The sequence below is a fragment of the Tursiops truncatus genome, chromosome 3, assembly GCF_011762595.2.
Source record: "Tursiops truncatus isolate mTurTru1 chromosome 3, mTurTru1.mat.Y, whole genome shotgun sequence".
NCBI classification, from domain to species: Eukaryota; Metazoa; Chordata; class Mammalia; order Artiodactyla; family Delphinidae; genus Tursiops; species Tursiops truncatus.
The window spans coordinates 169,727,538-169,745,928 of NC_047036.1; the positions used below are offsets into that span (position 1 = coordinate 169,727,538).

The 18,391-nt window shown below is 63.8% G+C and overlaps 1 protein-coding gene and 1 long non-coding RNA gene across 3 annotated transcripts; one reads left to right on the forward strand and one right to left on the reverse strand.

Annotated features, from left to right (window-relative positions):
• Window positions 1-1,549: 1,549 nt before the first annotated feature.
• On the forward strand, window positions 1,550-4,987 carry LOC117311827 (uncharacterized). Its single transcript, XR_004526096.2, has 2 exons — window positions 1,550-1,679; window positions 2,269-4,987. It is a non-coding gene; the product is annotated as an uncharacterized lncRNA (long non-coding RNA).
• MKNK2 (MAPK interacting serine/threonine kinase 2) lies at window positions 3,350-16,076 on the reverse strand. 2 transcript variants are annotated; one of them, XM_033854817.2, is made up of 14 exons: window positions 15,917-16,076; window positions 15,640-15,774; window positions 12,006-12,093; window positions 11,807-11,908; window positions 11,629-11,726; window positions 9,464-9,543; window positions 8,837-8,910; window positions 8,486-8,590; window positions 8,289-8,344; window positions 8,104-8,199; window positions 7,443-7,637; window positions 6,516-6,680; window positions 5,753-5,796; window positions 3,350-5,404 (listed from the first exon to the last, which is right to left on the reverse strand). In XM_033854817.2, the coding sequence occupies exons 2-14, from the start codon at window positions 15,688-15,690 to the stop codon at window positions 5,173-5,175; spliced, it is 1,386 nt and encodes a 461-aa protein (XP_033710708.1). In that variant the 5' UTR covers window positions 15,691-15,774; window positions 15,917-16,076; the 3' UTR covers window positions 3,350-5,172. The 2 variants fall into 2 exon arrangements, with proteins under 2 accessions (XP_033710708.1, XP_033710707.1); XM_033854816.2 differs by having other exon boundaries at window positions 3,350-5,410.
• Between the last annotated feature and the right edge of the window lie 2,315 nt (window positions 16,077-18,391).

The following is an 18,391-nucleotide window of genomic DNA, read 5'->3' on the forward strand; positions in this document are numbered from 1 at the left end:
TTTGGCACCAGCATCCTGGGACCCAGACCCTGGAGGCCTCCTTGGTTCCAGAGCCAAGGATGCAGCGCTGGACAAGCCCCCTCTTGTTGGTGTCCCAGGTTTCTGCCGCCTCTCGGGAGGTCACAAAAGGGAAACTGAGGCCGGGGAGAGCTGGAGTTGGCAGACGTGACAGAAACCCCACGGCGTCTTCCCGAAGTTGCCCACAGACCCCAAACCCTATATGCCGGGGAGCGTGATGCCCATTGGACGGAGGGGATGAATACAGCCCAGTGTGGGGACCGGAGAGGGTTCACGGCACACGATGGCCCAGGGCCGATGGGCTCCAGATGCCCATCCAAATGCCAGAGGCAGGCGAGGTGCCTTGGCAGGTGACGCTCTTCACCCAGGTTCCCCGCCCCCAAGAAGCCAGCCCTCCCTCCCTCGCCAGCTCACCCCATGCAGGCTTCCACCAACGGGGTAAGTCCTTCCTCACGTCGGACTTGATTTCATCAGGCTTCGCTTTAAACCAGTTTCTCCTCCTTCTGGGTGAGTCTAAGACCAGGACAGGCCGCAGTTTCCTGAGACGGAACAGTGAAAGAGGTTGTGAGATGGGATATGATCCACGGGGAGGACTTGGGCTGGTGATTGGTGACAATGGCGGGAACAAAACCTGCACAAATCCCTACACTCTGGGGTGGAGACACCTGTGCTGGTGATAAAACATTCCTCCATGCATTAATTGAGCACTCACTGTGTACCAGACTCAACACAGACTCGGTCCCATCATCTTTTTCATTCTTATTTAGGAGAAATTCACAGAACATGAAATTCACCCATTTGAAATGAACACTTCAGGGACTTCCCTGGTGGTCCAGTGGTTAAGACTCTGCTCTCCCAAAGCAGGGGGCACGGGTTCCATCCTTGGTCGGGGAACTAGGATCCTGCCTGCCGCACAGCATGGCGAAAAAATAAATAAAATGAACACTTCAGGGTGTTTAGTACATTCACAGAGCTATGTAACCATCACCTCTAGTTCCGGAACATTCCATCCCTCCAAAAGAAAACCAGTGCCCATCAGCAGTCACCCCCCACCCCTCCACAGCCCCCGAAAACCAGCAATCCACTCTCTGTCTTTGTGGATTTGCCTGTTCCGGACATTTCACATAAGTGGGATCACACACTATGTGGCCTTTTGTGTCTGTGTCTTTTTTAGTTCACTTTATTCTTTAAAATAAAATTTCTTTTTTAAAAGACACTATTAGGTTCACAGAAAAACGGCGAAGACAGTACAAAGTTTCCAGATACTCGCCCTGTTTCCCCTACTCTTAACACCGTACATCAGCATGTGTGGCCCTCTTGCGTGTGCGGGGCAGGGTGGAGGGCAGCTCCCGAATCACACATGTGATTCGCCGTGATCTCTGGGTGACAGATCCAGTTTGCGGATGCCCCGGACCAGCTGAAGCACCTGCCGTGAGCCCGTGAGCCCCGTTTACTGAGGTGCAGACAGGTGGCCACGGTCGCCAAGTTGGGAAAGGCTTCAGCTCCTCCGGCTCCGGGATTTTCCTGCCACTCCTCCAGGGGACGTGGAAGGGGCGGGATCGGCCAAGAGGAAACCGCAAACATCAAATGTACAGCGGCAGCTCCGAGAACAAGCTGTGCCTGGCAGCTGCAACTTGGCAGGTGGCACGGGGCAGGCAGAGGTCAGCGGCGGGGCCTGGAGGGGGTGGGCAGAGCTCGGTGCCACCTAGGAGGGCGGTGGCTTGGCATGCGGCACCCACCCCATTCCCCCCACATATACCCGGCCAGGCAAGGGACGGGGCGGGGCCTGGAGGAATTGGGAGGGGGACTGTGGGGTTTGAGAGGAGGGCTCTAGCAGGCGCTCAGCGGTAGGGCCAGGCTCCAAGCTGCGCCTGAAGGTTCCTCTGGAAGGGCCAGGTGGGGGAGGATGCCACCTGGCGAGCCTGGGATCCTGGGCAGGAGAGGGGATCCTAGCGCATACACCTTGCCAGGAGGCCTTTTGGACAGCCCGGAGAGCCCCCCTCTCGCCGCCCCGCCAACATGCAGGCTGTCCCGGGGCGCTGGCAGACACCCAGCATCTGTGCGCTCTGTGGCCTCCACCCTCACCAGGCCCGTCAGCCCTCACTGGACTGGCTGCAAGGGTGACAATGGCTCTCGGGGTCCTTTGGGCCCCAAGCCCACACTCCACCTGGTGGCAAGAACAGTCCTCCCACAATGGCATCTGATGGGGTCCGTACCCTGCTCACTTTCTTCCTACGGGTGTCCACCCAGGGGCAATGAAACAACCACCGGACAAACGTACACTGATGTTCACAGCATGACTCACAACTCAAAAGAGCGGGAACCTCCGTGTCCATCGATGGGTGACGGATAAACACAGTGTGGTCCAGATGATGGACCAATCACTCAGCCATGTAAGGGAGTGAGACACTGACACACGCCGCAACACAGATGGACCTCGAGGACGTGATGCTCAGTGAGAGAAGCCAGACACAGAAGGCTCCGGGGGCTGACCTGGACTGGCCCTCCCTGGGACTGCCTGCTCCCCACCCCAGGCCCTGCAGAGACGACCACATCTACTTCTTTCTTGTCCCTCTCGCTGTACTACCTGCTGGCCTCCTCACCTGGCTCCTCTCAGATCCCCATTGTCAGTTGAGGAAACTGACAAGCACAGCAGTCCTTAACCACTGGACCCCACTGCCACCCCCTTTTGGCTCCTGCCTGCAGGGAGCCCTCCCTGACCCACCGCCTCCCTCTCCACCCGCATGCCCCCCCAGGATCTGAAGTCAGCCCTGGACTGTCCAGCAAAACCCTGCCTACAGCAAGAATTTAATCATGGCTGAGGGGATGGAGTCTAGAGAGGGAAGCGGGCCAGCCATGAGGCGGAGGTTTGGAACACCGGATTTTATCGAATTAGGTTGCGCTGTCCAAAGGCGCCCCTCCCCCACACAAAGCTGTTTTCCCATCTCCCTCTGGATCTGGGACAGCTGTGCGCTTGACCCCAACCTAAGCTCAGACGTGGGGAGGTGATGCAGGAAGGCTTCCGAGGACAGGCCGCTCAGATCCACCGGCCATGCTGCGAGGGAGCCCAAGCCACGCAGGAGGCCACGTGTGGGCACCTGGCCCTCGTTCCCAGCCGAGCCAGCCTTGGTGCCAGCCCAGCCCACACCTGCAGATGAGTCTTTCCCAGCCGAGGACCCAGGTGTCCTGGAGCAGAGAGAAGCCAAGCCCACCCGCGCCCCATCTGAATCGGTGACTCACAGCATCACCGGGAATATCAAAATGCCTTCGGGCCACTAGGTTTGAGCAGCTCGTCGCAAGGCAACAGAAAGCAGGGTGCGGGCGCGCAAACTAGTTTTTATGACTTTTATTAAATCCTTACAAAACAGAATACAAAATACCGGCGTTGACAGTTGGTGTAAAGGAAAACTTCTGAGCTGTATCAGTTCACCTGGTACAGTGGAGTTAAAGTGCTTGGACGTTTTTCCCCCACTTAAAAAAAATTTGAGTTTTTTTTGTCTTTTTTACACATCTTAACGTTGAAACACTGCTGTGCCCCCTTCCCCCCAGCGCCAGGCTCGTTCACAGTAACGGTTCTGACCAGTCCTCCGGGCCGCACTGTCGTTGTGACAGGGGTGGGGGAGGAAGTGGCTGTCCCACCTTTGAGGAAAAAAAAAAAAAAGCTGCTCACAGCTCAGCTTTCCGGAGTAAAATGGCCATGGCGCCTGCAGCGGGCGAGAGTCCATTTGTTTCTTTTTTACAAAAAGGCAGAATCCTCGGTTGCAAAACGTGGAATCACTGATGGGCGAGAAATGATGGGGGGTGGCCTCCCCACCCCCGGAGTCTTTGGAAAGGCCAGTCCACAGATCGGCGGGCGGGCGGGACGGGGCGGTGGCCCCCCACCAGCCACCAAGGACGGCGACAATCTCCGAGACTCGGGGGACCGCAGAGACGGCACTCGAGCCCCCCACGCCTCGAGGCCCGCCCCCCCCCCCCCACATTCAAGTATTCGTCAAGAACAGGGAAGGGAAGTCAGCTGATGTTCTGGAAAACTAACGAGACAGGACGAACACCTAGGAGCCGGAGGGCGGTCTGGGCGGCTGCCCGCGCCCCCAACCCCGGCAGAAGCCCGTGTGCACGTGGAAAAGGAAGCCTGTGAATTGCATAGAGTCGCCCACCCGAGGACGAAGGGCGTCAGAGTCTCCCCAGCCCGGCGGGTCACGCGACGTCTGACTCAGGCGCGGGCGGAAGGGGCGCGGCAGCTGCGGCCTTTTCCTGAAGGTGGGCGGAACAGAGACGCCGCCCTGGGGGGGTCCCGCGAGACCCCGGGGACGGGGCTGAGAGAGCTTCCACGCCAGACCCGAGGGGCGGCCGGGCAGGACGTGGCCGTGGTCAGACTGAGCCCTGAGAAGGGGCACTCGGGTGCCCGGGTCGGGGGTCCGCGGGACCCCCACTTCGGCTGACGGGGGCCTGTCCGGCTCCTCGCGCTTCCTCTGGCGCCCCCATTCGCGGGTGGGCACTCCCCAGTGGAGAGGCCAGGGGAGGGGCCCCGGGCAGCCGCAGCTTAAGGTCAAGGTTCGAGGGAGCCCCGATTGTCAGTCGGCGGGGGCTCCAGCGGGCGGCGCCACCCCGCCTGCCCCCAGGCCCCGCCCTTTGACAGGGGAGACGTGAGAAGCCCCCGGCCCGCCCGGGTGACTGAGGGGAGGGAAGGAGCTACCGTCTCGTCGAGGGAAGGTGGGTGGGGGTCGACCCGTCCCTGAAAACACTGTGAGGGCCGGGGAGGGGGGCGGCGAGGTCCCGCCGGCTCGGGGAGACGCCACGCCCTCCTCTCCTGAGTCACGCGGGCGGCGGGGAGCGGCCTTCACAGTACCCGGCGCATCCCGGGCCGGGGCGGCGGGAGGGCCCCACCCAGCCACAGGCCCTCCGCTCTCCTCCCCGAGCGCCTGCTCTGCGTTTAACACCATTGAAAGGGAAAAAAAACAAAACAAAAGGAGGGGAACAGGAAAAAAAACCCAACAGCAAAAACCTTATATAAAAAGACCCCCGAGCTGAGCTTAGCGCCTCGGAATCCAGCCGGGGGAGGGCAGCCCGCTGGTCACCCGCGGGCAATAGCTTAAAAAAATCTTTAGACTTGACGGGGTGAGGGGCGGCCTATGTACAAAGGGAAGGAGAGGATCACGCGTGGTCTCCCACCAGGACCACGGGGGCCGCGGACAGGCTGGCTCGCTGCCGCCGCTGGGCCAACTTGGACTGGGAGGGCGGGGACAGCTGCAAGCAGCGTGAGGTAGCTCGGATGACCACGGGCTGCTCCTGCCCCGCCTCCTCGGCCGCGTCCTCCTCGCGCTGGGCCAGCTGCCGGTTCATGGCAATGGCCTCGGCCGCGAACGACGTGAGGTCTTTGGCGCAGCTGTTCCTGGGGACAGGGTGGGGGGTCAGCAAGGAGGGGGAGGTAGCCGCCGGCCCGTCCCCCCTGCTTCCCTCGGGACCCCCGGGGTCTGTGCAGTGCCCTGGGGGAGGGGCTGCACGCCCCAGGAAGCCCCAGACTCCGCAGGGGGCGGGAGGGGCCGGCGGACTGGAATTCGCGGTGGGGTCACAAACTCATCACCCGGTACAAGGACACCCAAGCGCTTGGACGGCTTCCCCCGCCAAGACTGAAAGAGGATCGTGTAGTCTTCTTTAAACATCTTAACATTTAGCGCCCCCTCCTGGACCCGGGGCTCCCCGCTCGGAGCCTGAGATCCCACACGGGCCTCACCTCTGCAGGACCATGGGCGTGGGCAGGGTGTTCTCCGGGGCGCACTGCAAGGAGACAGGAGAGGTGAGGCTGGAGAGTAGAGCCCGCCCGCCTCGGGGCGCCCAGCTGGCTGCGACAGTACGGGGGGTTAAGGCGGTGCACCTGCCCGGGAACCGAGCCAGGCTGGGGGGAGGGGCGCGGCCCGAGCCGGGCGAGCGTGGTGGACGTTGCCAGACCGCGTGATGGGCGGGGCCTGCCTCTCACCAAAGCTGCCCCAGTTCCCAGCAGGGGTTGGGAGCCCGCTCCAACAGCCCATCTGCCTTGACAGTGGGGCCCCAGTCTTTGCTCCCCACAGTGCCAACTTGTATTTTTGTTAAGCCCCCTGCACTGTTGGCCTAGGCATCTGCACCGCCAGGACAGCAACTGGGCAGAAGAAACAGCAAGCTCTTCTCAGCTTGGTGGGGACAGAGCCTTGGACGGGGGGTGGCAGGCCCCCGCCTGCCACCTGGCTGACCTCAGCTTGACACTCTGTTCCAGGTGAGAAGAGGCCCCTGCGCCTCCAGGACACAGGGCCTGGTGACTCACTGAGAAGCAGCTCCTGCAGTCCCAACTCAACCTGGCCAGCAGGCAGTGGGGGCCTCCCTGCTGCGCCCTTGCCAGCTCTGGGGGGTCTCGATGCTGAGCCACCTAGGGCTGTCGTACCCTTGTGCTCTGAGTCACCCCAGCCCAGTGGCAGAGGCTGGAGGCCAGCCGCCCCCCAGGCCTCCCTGGTGCTCCCACTCACCCCCTGCACCCAGGGGTGCTGCAGGACTTGGGCAGCACTCAGCCTCTGCTTGGCGTCACGGACGAGGAGCTTGGAGATGAGGTCTTTGGCAGCAAAGGAAATGTGGGCCCAGTCCTTCTCCGGAAACTCGTACTTGCCCTCCTGGATGCTCTCAAACAGCATGTTCTGGAGGGAACATGGAAGGTGGGGTGAGCTGCAGCCAGCAAGGGCTGAGGCCACGTCGCAGACGCCTGGCAGGCCTGGACCCAGAGGAGCACCGATGAGTGACAAGTTCTGTCAGGGTCCCCAGCCTCCACCAGCTGCATGTGACCTGGGCCCAGGCTTAGGGTCGGGGAAAGTGCCCTGAGCTCAGCTGGCAAGGCCAGGGGATCTGGCAGGCCAAGGAGGGCAGGGACCCACCCAACTGGCGGTGGCTGGGAGGCTGGGCCAGAGAGTGGACTCGGGGAGGCACTTGGTGGGCTCTGCTCAAGTGGGGCCCGATTTACTGAAGGGTGGCTCTGGACGGCCAGGCTCTGGGGGGATCAGGCCATGAAGCCTGAGCCTCACATGGTGGGTAGAAGGCTGGAACCTGGCCACCTCAAACCATAGGCCTTGCCCCACCTCAACTTCCTGACCCCTGACTGCTTTCTCCTGTTGGGCTGGGGAACCCAACAAGCCTCTAGAAACCCAGAAAGGTCAGGTCGGCAGTGGCCTGTGGATGTTGTCAGTGGTTGGAGGCCAGGCCCTTAGGGGTGCTCAGGGGGGTTCACAGGCCAGCTCCTCCAGGGTGGGGGGTAGGTGTGTGCATGGACCAAGCCTTGGGGTGCACTGGGCAGGCAGGGGTGAGAGTGCACGTGTGTGTGTGTGTGTGTGTGTGTGTGTGTGTATGCCGAGGCAGGCCAGACGCGGTGCTCGGGGGAGGGGTGCACGGCAGGACCCCACTCGCACCTGGCAGGCCGGGCAGGCCTCGCCGCGGTCCCAGCCGCAGTCGCTGCCGCAGTGGCCCACGAAGGGCGGGTAGCCGCTGAGCAGGATGTAAAGGATGACGCCCAGGCTCCAGAGGTCGCAGCGCTTGTCATAGATGCTTGCCTCCTCGCTGAAGGCCTCCACCACCTCCGGGGCCATGTACTCGGCGGAGCCGCACTGCGGGCGGGAGCGGGGGAGTCAGGGCCCGCGGAGGGGGGATAGGGGGGCGCCCCGACAGGGACTTCACGGAGCCCAAAGCCAGACAGCCCTGACCGACCAATCACAGGTTGCTGAGGGAGCCAGCCCCGCCTTCGCCCTGCCGGCCAATCACAGGCTGCTGAGGGATTCGGCCACGCCCCCAAACCCCCCCCCCCCCGCCCAATCAACAGGTGCCGGGAGCCCGCCCAGCCTCACCGCGCCCGACCACGGCCCCGCCCAGCCGCTCTGCCCGGCCAATCAGCGGCTGTTGCTAAGCGGAAGCCAGAGTTCCGAGGCCCGAGCCGCCAAGCAGGCTCCGCACCTCGAGGTTATGCAACTGTAGCCTGGCACCGGATTCGGGGGCCATTCCCGCCCTTTCCGCCCCTGCCAGCTACCCCTGCCCCCCGCACCCCACTCGGGGCGCCCTGACCCCGCAGGCCCTCACCGGGGTGAGCAGCTCCGGGGTGGAGATGGGGGAGCAGTCCCCGTTGAGTTTGATGCCACTGCCCAGATCAAAGTCACAGATCTTCACGGGGGACACCTGGGCAGGGTCAGAAGGGGCTGTGAGGGTGGCGTCCCGACCCTGGGGGCCCTGGCCCGCAGGAAAGGCCACCCCCCGGTGCCCCTCACCTGGTTGGGGTGCTCACAGAGGATGTTTTCCGGCTTTAGGTCCCTGTGGGCGATGCCTGCAGGAAGAACCAAGAACCACGAGGGCAGGTCAGGGGTCCATGGGTGGGTGGACACATCTTCCAGGAGTCCTGGGCAGGTGGGCTGGGCGCAAGGCTAGATACCCAGGGACCCCTGGGGCAGGCAGAGTGGCCACTCACCTTTGTTGTGCAGGAAGTCCAGGGCGCTGGCCACATCCTGCACCACCACGCTGGCCTCCAGTTCGTTAAAGTGCCGCCGCTTGTGTATGTGGCTCAGGATGGAGCCTGGGCCAGGCCATGGAGCAGAACACACAGGGGTCACCTCCACTGCCCAACGGCCAGCACCCACCCCACCCTGGCAGGGAAGCCCCTACTCCGGCCTCCTCGGGTCCAGAGTCCTCCAACCTGAGCTGGCGTGTGGACCCCACAAGGCCCCTCTGATGTGCAGGCCCCCCTGAAAGGTTCTCCCTGGTGGCCCTAAACCCCCGGCCCATTAAGATCAGATGGAAAAGCCTGCCAGGCCCCACGTACCGCCCCGCATCTTCTCAAACACCAGGTAGAAACGGTCGTCTTCCTCAAAGAACTCAATCAGCTCTAGAACGTTCCTGGGGTGGGGGCAGGGAGGTGGGGGAGGAGTGAGGCTTCCTCAGGCCTGTGGGCAGCCACAGAACTGCCCAGCAGGGGCCCGCCTTCTCCACCCCACCTACCCACAGGAAGGCTGCGCCCGGGGCCACGGGCCTGCTTCCGCCTTGCCCACCTCGGACTGTCAGCCTGCCTGCCACTGGGCCCACCCACAATGCCCAGCACAGGGCCTGGCACATTGTGGGTGCTCACTAAGTGCTTGCTGGGGGTGATGAGGCACTCGGGCCCATTCAGCCACTGAAAGATGGCTGGGGCCCAGTGCTGTGAGGGTAGGTGGCTCGGGCCCAGTGCTGTGAGGGTAGGTGGCTGGGGCCAGTGCTGTGAGGGTAGGTGGCTGGGGCCAGTGCTGTGAGGGTAGGTGGCTGGGGCCAGTGCTGTGAGGGTAGGTGGCTCGGGGCCCAGTGCTGTGAGGGTAGGTGGCTCGGGGCCCAGTGCTGTGAGGGTAGGTGGCTGGGGCCAGTGCTGTGAGGGTAGGTGGCTCGGGGCCCAGTGCTGTGAGGGTAGAGGCCACATTACCTGTGTCCCTGGCACTGATACAACATCTCCACCTCCCGGAAAACCCTGCTCCGAATGTGGCCCGGCTGCTTCTCAATGATCTGAAATGTCAGCGGGGGGAGGACACACACACAGACACCAACTGGGTCAGCCAGACCCCCTACAGCCTGAGACCCGCCCCCCCTCCCCTGCCAGAAACTTCCCCTGTCAGAAACTTCTCCTGTGTCACGCGTGAAGCTCGTCAGAGCTTAGATTTTCAAGTTCTGGAAAGCGGAGCTATCCTATGGGGGCCCAGAATTTACTGAAAGTCAATACTGTGGTGTCAGAACAAACTGGGGGCAATGTGTTTCCCCAGAGGCATCACAGGAGGGGCGAGCGGGACAGGAGCCGGTAGCTCTCCGCCCCTGACTGCCACAAGCCTTGGGGTGTATTTGGGGCCTGGAGCCCCTGCAAGATACTCCTTCAGGGCAGCAGGTTCCTTAGCCTAGCGGCCTGCTCTCCCTGACCAGGAGACTGGGGGCCACTGTGCTGGCTCACACACCACCCAGGGGACTGGAGGGGCCTAGGGGCGCCTGGCTGCCAGCCAAGACATCCCATTTGCCTGGGAACCAGTCTGGACAGATGCCCCAGCCCCGTAAGCCCAAGTCTGTTTCAGGCCAGGTCAGTGGGCACAGCCGCCCAGGACCCCAGAGCCTCAGGAAACCAGCCCACGCCTCTGCGCCCACCCCCCTCTGGCACCCAGGAGCTCTAAGGACAGGAGGGTTCTGGGCCCACCGCCTGGGGTGAGCCGCTTCGCTCCCAGAGAGGGGAGGTCAAAAAGCGCGTGCCAAAAAAAAAAAAGAAGTGCGTGCCAGCTCTTTCCCAGCAAAGCCAGGCCGCACACACCTCCTGGGAACCTCTTCCCAGGTTGGACCTAGGGCCCCCTCTCACCAGGTGGGTGGGCGGCCTGGGTCACCACTGTGCCCAGGGCTCCCGGCCCACCAGCAGCCTGGGGGAGGGGACGTGGTGTGCTCCACTGGCCAGGCTCCAGCAGCAGGCGGGCACGCACATCCACTGGTCACTGGGGCTCGGCCACCACCCTAAGCACTGTCCGACCTGTCTAGTGACAAATACACCTGCCTCACAGAGGGGCAGAACCACCAGATGCCAGGGCTCCTTGAGATAATGCCAACAGCCGTGCCCTCCTGGAGTTACCTGAACCTCATTCCATCCCTTGGGAATGTGGCTAGGGCCCCCCACTCCACGGAGGAGACAGCGGTCCCTCTTGAGAGGGGACGGCCTTCTGAGGGGTCACACACGGTACAACTAACCCAACCCTCTGAGCCTTGGTTTCCCTGTCCGTCAGAGTGACAGAAGCCAGGCTGCCCAGCAGGGGCCTTAGGAAGGAGGACACTGACCGTGCAGAATGTGCTTGATGCCTGCTAGGTGTGCAGTCCTATGGCACCATCACACACCCAACCCGGTCGCTCCCAGGGGGTGGGGACCACAGCCACCCTGGTCACCACGCTTCCACCAGGGCCTGAGGCTTCCGGGCCAGCCCGCTTGCCACTGTGCACCTGGCCCTCCTTCCTGGGCAGCCAGCCTCCCGTTACCCCACCCAGCCCAGATGCAGGGTCACGAGGGAAGCCTGGAAGGCTTTTTGGAACGCAGGGTCTGACGCCCGGCCAGGCAACGCAGGCTGCGCAGGCGCACACTGGGTCAGAGGCGGCCCAGGGCTTGCAGGAGGCTCTTGCAGGCCTTCCCTGGTCTCCCCTGATGCCCAGCTCCCCCAAGGCCCCCGAATAAGGCATTGCCTTTCAATGTTTGTAACCAGTACAGGGAAGCATTCGTCATCCCTGGGGACAGGGGCCTGGCCCGAGTGACCCAGCAGGTGAGCATCAGCTCTGACTGAAGCCCCCAGTTCTCGGCGGTCCCTCTGGCACCAGGTCCTTGGCCACCTGTGCAGCGGGGCCACCCCTTGTCACTTCTCACCCGGACTTGGGGGCTCAGCCCAGGCTGACCTGGATTCCCAGGTGTGGCCTGAGTCACCAGCCTTGAGGCCATTTTTAGACACTGGCTTTCCCCGCCTGCCAGTCCGGCAGCTCAAATGCCAGCTCCCCTCCTTTTGCCACCCCTGGAGGGTGCCAGATCCCAGGCACGGCTGGTGAGGGGCGAGGGGGCCGCCCAGGTGCTGGGGCCTGTCTCACCTTGACGGCATACTCCTGGCTGGTGATGAGGTTGACGCAGGTCTGCACACGGGCGTGGGCACCCTCCCCAAGCACGTCCTCCTGCAGCTGGTAGACGTCTGCGGAGCAGGGGGCCGGTGAGAGCCACCCTGGGCCGGCCCATCTCCCCGACGCCGCTGCCCCCGCCGGCCCCACTCACCTTCGAACCTGCCTGAAAAGCTGTCGGTGGCCCGGCACCTCTTCTTCTTCTTGCTCCTTTTCTTGGCATCGGGGATGTCGATGGGCTGGCTTGCAGGCATATCTGTGCAGGGGGAGCTAGAGGTGAGGCCCGCCTGGCTCAGGAGGTGGCCCAGCCCTCTGCCACCGCCAGAGGCTCGCCCTCCCCTCCAGCCCCTCACCAGGGCGGGCCGGGCACTCCAGGACGAAGTCAGGCTCCCCGTGGTGGGCCTGGTCTAGGGAGAAGGCCAGTTCGAAAGGATTCTGCCCCTGCAGGAGAGGAGAGGACAGAGCTCAGGCCCCAGCCCTGCGGGGCAGCTGCACCCAGAGTGCCCCAGTCTCCACGTCCGCACGCTGCGGAGCAGAAAGCCTGGCTCTGCCTGACCACAAGGAAATGGACCTTTCACCCCCAGCCCAGGGCCCTCGGGGCCTCTGGGGAGGGGGTGTGGTATGGGAAGAGGCCAGACGCAGGCAGGGGAGGGGGTGCCGCCTCCCAGGCCAGGCCTGAGTCGCCGTGGGGCACCAGGCCACGTTTTGAGCCTCGGTTTGCTCACCTGCAGGATGGGGCCAGCACCACAGCATGGCTGACCGCCCGCGCCCCTGCCGTGCCCCGGCGCAGGGATCAAAGGCGCAGGGCAGCCAGTGGGAGGGAGTGAGTCAGCGGCTTCCCAGAGCGGGGCTCCCAGCCAGGCGGCCCTGCCTGCTTTCCCATGGCTTCCTGGTCTCAGTCTCCCCTCTGTGTAATGGGGCACCACTGCCCTCCTTGCCTCTCACTGTCCGCTCATCCCCACTGCACCTCCCGGCCCGAGACGATTCCCGCCACCACACCTCTGCTCCTGATGTGCCCACAATGCGCCCCGTCCCCCAGATCTGCGCCTCTCTCCTGGTCCGACCCCCTCGCTCGTCTGCTTCCAGCTCCGCACCGCTGGGACCCGGCTCCGGGGTATCACGGGAAAGGCACCTGCGGTCTCCCGCGTGAGCACCGGGCCGCTCCCTCGCCCGGCCACAGCCGCACTGTCCCATGTACCCTCAGACACACCAGGATGGAGCCCCTCACAGGCCGCGGTGTCCAGCTAAGGAAACAGCCCTTGAGCAGGAAGGGGCCTGCTCAAGGTCACCTGACAGCCCCCGGGACTGGGGCGGGGTGCGTGGGATCCTAACAAGGGAACGAAGGCAGCTGGGGTTCCTCCAGTTTCTGCGGATCCAGCGTGAGGACTGGCAGCCCCCGGCAAAGCACGAGGCTGAGGCTTTAAGGCTGAGGCTCTGAGGCCCCACCGTGTTTCTCTAAGAGTTTGCTCTCATTTAGCTCCCCGAATCCTGGGGGTCCAGGTGGCCAGGGCTTCAGGTGGGCGTGGGGGCCCTGTACAAACAGCAGTGGCTCCAGCTCTGATGCTGGAGGACCTGGGTCAAGTCACTGCCTCTCTCCGGGCCTTGGGACAAGGGGAAGCAGGTCTCCAGCAGGAGGGCCATCTGGCAGAGAAGGAACTCCGGGAGAGCCCCAGGGAGATACCCAGGGGCCTAACAGCAGAAGGGGCCAGGCCAGATTCCTGCAGACGGGAGGCCCGGAAGCCAGTCCGGCAGCACAGGGGCAGGCAGAGGTCACAGGGAGCGGCTGAAAAACAGGCGTGGGCCCTCCCGGCCTCGCCACCCACCCGCCCTGCAGATAGTTGCTAGGAGGCCCAGCGGGCGGGGGAGGGGAGGAAGGCGGCGCTCCAGCCTGTTGGCGCAGGATCGTCCACCAGCACCTGCCTCTGCCGGCCCAGGGGTCCGGCACCCCCGGGGAGCCAGGCACACGGCTGTGCCAGTACCGGCAGTCAGCGCTCTAAGAAGGCTCAGTCCAGGGGTGTCTGGAGGCGCCAGGTGACTCCCTCCTCCCAGAAGGAGGGGCCCCAGGGTGGCAACGTGGGGGTGATCAGGAGGGAGGGTGGACGTGAGGCTCGGGGCCAGCGGCGGCCCTCACCAGCTACTTCACCTCGGCCTAGTGACCTCAGCTCCGAGCCTGACCAGCACCCAGGGGTGACTCGAAAGGACCACGTAAGGGCATGAGGACCTCAGGGGGCCTGTCACCGACCCCACACCCCTGTGCCAACCTCCAATGCAAAGAGCTGGACCCTGGAGAGAAGGGGCGGCCAAGCCACCAAGGTGAAGGGACACTAGCCATGCCAGCTCCTGTGTCCCTGTCACCACGTGCGGGGGGTGCTAAGACAAATGCCCACGCTGTCCAAGGCTCCACTCTCCCATGTGGAAATGGGGAAAAATACATCAGAGACACCTGGCAGACGCTGCTGCCAGGCTGAGGGGAGGGAGGTGGCTGCGGCCCGAGGAAGCTTGGGGTGCAGCGGGAGGAGACACGTAGCGAGGCTGGCCTCTGGCCACCAGGAGGGCCACCTCAGAGCCAGCACTCCCGGCCCAGTGTCCCTCCAACTCCCTCAGGACTCCCACATTCCCACCTCAGCGCTGGGCTCTCATACGGCCTGCAGAGGCCAACCCATAGTACCAGGCAGTGTTGCCAGGCCAGGCCCAGGGCTGGCTGTGGGCCTCCAGTCAGCAGGCCTTGGCAGGAGGTGGCTGGAACCATCCAGAAAGTTCGACTTTGCTTTGGCCACTGTGCCGGCCCCACGCGCTGACCCCATCTCGGCTCCCACCCAGCCCCCAGAGGGGACAGACCACCACCAGTGACGTCTCAAGTCCACCCTGCTCCCGCCCTGCCCTGAACACTTGGACGTGCCAAGGCTGTGGCTGCCCTGGGGGGAGAAGCCAGAATGACAGGCGTGTGGGCAGGGGTGGGGCGCTGGCCCAGGACGCTGGCTGGACGGGCCTGGGAATTTTAACCCAAACAGTCTCAGCTCGCTCCTCCCACCCTGGTGTGCAGTTCGCCTGTAGGCGCGCGCGTACTCACACACTCACACATGCACATACACCCAGGTCTTGCCTTCTCTAGAGGGCAACAGGTTCTTGCCCAAGAAGGCCCAGGGAAGCCATTACATAACGCGGCCAGCGGGGTGGGGTGGCCGCTGACATCACTGTGTCCCCTGGGCCAGGCCCTGTGGGGTCCCTGCCTAGCACCTGCCTGCCCCCCCACCCCCAGGCTCGCTCATCTGAGACTAGAACTGCAGCGGCCCCATGCCACAGCCGTGGGGCCCGCCGCAGAAACTTCCTGCTCCGACAGGAAATAGCCTTGGGCCTGGGGTGTCTGGGAGGTGCTGGGCTGGAAGGGCATCCAGTCCACTGCCCCATTCTGCAGACCACCCAGGAGTGTGTAGGGGAGGCCTGCAGCCCTGCCTGGGGTTCCAGAAGGAAGGGCCCCTCAGACCCCCGCAGGCCCCATGACGCTGGGGACCGGACTGTGGCCTGCTGACAGTCCCCAGCAGTGCACACTCGGCTGGGCTCTGCAGGGGACACACAGCCAGGGGCCCCCACGGGCAGGACGCCCCTCAGCCCTGCCCGGGGTTCCTGGAGGAAAGACCCCAGAGGCCCCAGGGCGCTAAGGACTGTGGCCTACTGAACTCCCCCCTGCTCACCATACCAGCACATGCCTGGCTCGGGTCGGCAGGGGACACATATGTAGGGGTCCCCAACCCGGTTTGGGGCTTCTAGAAGGAAGACCCGACAGGTCCCAGGGTGCTTGAGATTGGACTGTGGCCTGCTGACACCGCCCCCCCCCCGACAATGCACACCAGGCTGGGGCAGCTCCAGGCGAAGGGTGGGGAGCTGGCACGAGCCCCGGTGGGTATCCTGGGGGGCGGGCTCCGCGTCCCGCCACCGGCCACTCGGGTGGTCCAGCCCGGGGCGGCCCCAAGACGACCCGGCCCTCACCTTGAAGGAACGGTGGAAGCCCTGAAGTTCGGCTGTTTTCTTCTGCACCATCTTCTGTCCGGGCCCCGCCAGCGGGGGAGGGGACGCGGGGCCCGGGGGGCGGCCCGTGGGCGGGGGGCGGCCGGTGAGGGGACCCTGTGGGCGGGAGCAGACAAAGGAGGGCGTTGAGTGGCCGCGGCCGGCGCGCCGGGAGCCCGGGCCAGGGCGGCGAGGCTCCGTGGGGCCCGCTCTCCGCGTCAGGGTCGGGGTCGGGCCGGGGTCGCTGGGCCACACTCACCGGGGTCGGGCTCGGGCCGGGGCCGCAGTGCCGCCGCCCGAAACGCGTAGCCCGGAGCCCGCTGCGCGGACCGCGCGGGGAACAGCGCCGCCGCCGCCGCCGCCGCCACCGCGGACTCCTCCGCTAAGGCCGCCACCGCCGAGAGGAGCCGGGCGGGCCGCGTCGCCGCCACTTTTATAGGCCAGGCTCGCCGCCACCACCACCCCCAGACCCCGCCCCCGCCCCGACGCAGACCCCGCCCCTCATGGCTCCGCCCATGCACGCACGGCGGGGGCGGGACTAGAAGGCCGCTCTGGCGGCGGGGCGTGTCTGCGCGCCTGCGCCGTGTGGTGCGCGGGGTTCGGGGGGCGGGACTCGGGAAGGGTCCTGGCGGGCGTGGGCAGGGTTGCTGGAGGCTCCGGGAGACCCGCAGGACCCTGACACTGAGCCCAAGCCCGGCCCTGACCTCTGGCAACAACCGCAGTCTGTCGGCCGGGGCCTAGAATACACTGACTCCTTTGGGCGACACCCCTGCTCTAGAACCTGCCATGGCTCCCTCTTGCATCTCTGTTCTAGGATCTGCCGTGGCTCTCTTTTTGGGTTTCCCGATCCTGGCCCCAGCTGTCGTGCAGGCGCACCCAAACAGGCTTATAGGCCCAGCTGCCTCCCCAGGTTGCTTCCCAAGAGTTCACGTGATTGTTGGCTGGGAAAGGGGACCACATTAGGGGGTGGGGACAGACCTCTGAAGGACTGTCCTCCCGTCCTGCAAAGGAGTGTTTCGCCTGCCTGATGGAGAGAAAACCCAAGGGGTGGGGGCGACCAGGACGGGAGGCAAAACACAACCCCATTTTGGCTGGGGCCCCTGACCCAGGCTCTGAGAGAATCAGTCAGCTCTCTGTCCCCGCAGCCCAGTGGTGCATGGTCCTCAGACCCGTGTCTGGACTCTTAGTATTACAGGCCTGCGGAGGGAACTGTCCTCCCTCTCCTCCAGGCCCCAGCCTGTCCTTTCAGAGGCTTCCCACCACCCACCCCCAACTGTCCCCCAACGAGGCCTGAGCTGGACCGTCCCCTTGCCTGTTAGGCTACCTCTATTTCTGTGCTGCCCCCCAAGGCCACAGCTCAGGCCACAGGAGCTGTAAGACCTGACCTCAGCCAGCTCTGGGGTGTTTGGAGGGACCTGCAGGGAGCTCCCCGGCCAGCCCCCAGCCCTCCCCTGCCCCGTGCGTGTGCGTGTGTACGTGTGAGTGAGTGTGTGTGTGTGTGTGTGTGTGTGTGTGTGTGTGTGTGTGTGTGTGTGTCTGTAGACACACGTTGGCTCCAGGTGCTGGGGTGGGGCTGCTGGACTTGCCTGCCCAGGGGAAGCCTCAGGCTCCTTCCTCATCATCCCCACCCCCCTCCTTACCGGGCTGTCCCTCTCTGTGTGTACACCGTCACCTGCAGGTCTTCATGTGCTTCTGGATGGCATGGGTGTGTACAGATGCCCCTCGCCAGAAGGCCAGCTCTGAGAAAGCCCAGATCCCCGCACTGCTGGTCCAGCACCCAGCACAGGGCCTGGCACACACACAGGAAGTGCTCACTGAATAGTGCTGAAAAGAAAGGATGTATTTAAGCATGTGTGAGTGCGTATGTGCATGTCTGTGTGCACGCATATAGGGGTTGGGTAAGGTCTGAGCTTCCTGAGGCTGCTTCTGGAGCCCAGAAGTCTGAAATCAAGGTGTCATCAGCAAAGCCACACCCTCTCTGAAGGCTATAGGGGAGGATCCTTCCTACTTGTTCCAGCTTCTGGTGGTTGCTGGCAATCCCTGGTGCTCCTTGGCTCATGGCCTCATCACCTCAACTCTGCCTCATTGTCACGGGACCATCTTCTCTGTCTGTGTCTCTCCTCTCTCCTAAGGACACCAGTCATTGCATTAAGGCCACCCTAGGGACTTCTCTGGAGGTCCAGTGGTTAAGACTCCGTGCTTCCAGTGCAGGGGGCACAGGTTCAATCCCTGGTCAGGGAACTAAGATCCCACCTGATGCAACCAAAAAAAAAAAAAGGCCACCCTAATCTAGTACAACCTCATCTTAATTTGATCACACCTGCAAAGACCCTGTTTCCAAATGTCACATTCACAGGTTCTGGATGTTGGGACGTGGACATATCTTTCTGAGGCACGCAGTTCAGATCAGACAGGAAGGGGACCCAATTTCTGGTGTGTGGCTGTGATACATCTATCTCCTGGTGCGGGTGTTTAGCTGTGTCCATCCTCATGTGTGTATCCATGGGGGTTGCCGGTCACGCTGACCTCAGGGAATAGAAATGAACTGAGGTCTTGCTTCAAGGCCATCTTCCTCGGTCCAGCCGAGCTCAGTTCCTGGGCAGCCTGATTTGGGAGTCCGGCTGGTGGGGGTAGATTTTTTTTCGCAAAGCCAGAAGCACCGTCCAGCCCTGGGCGCTGCTCAGAGGAACTGCCTTACCCTCACGCAGCCTGGACAGATGGTCCCTTGCTGGGC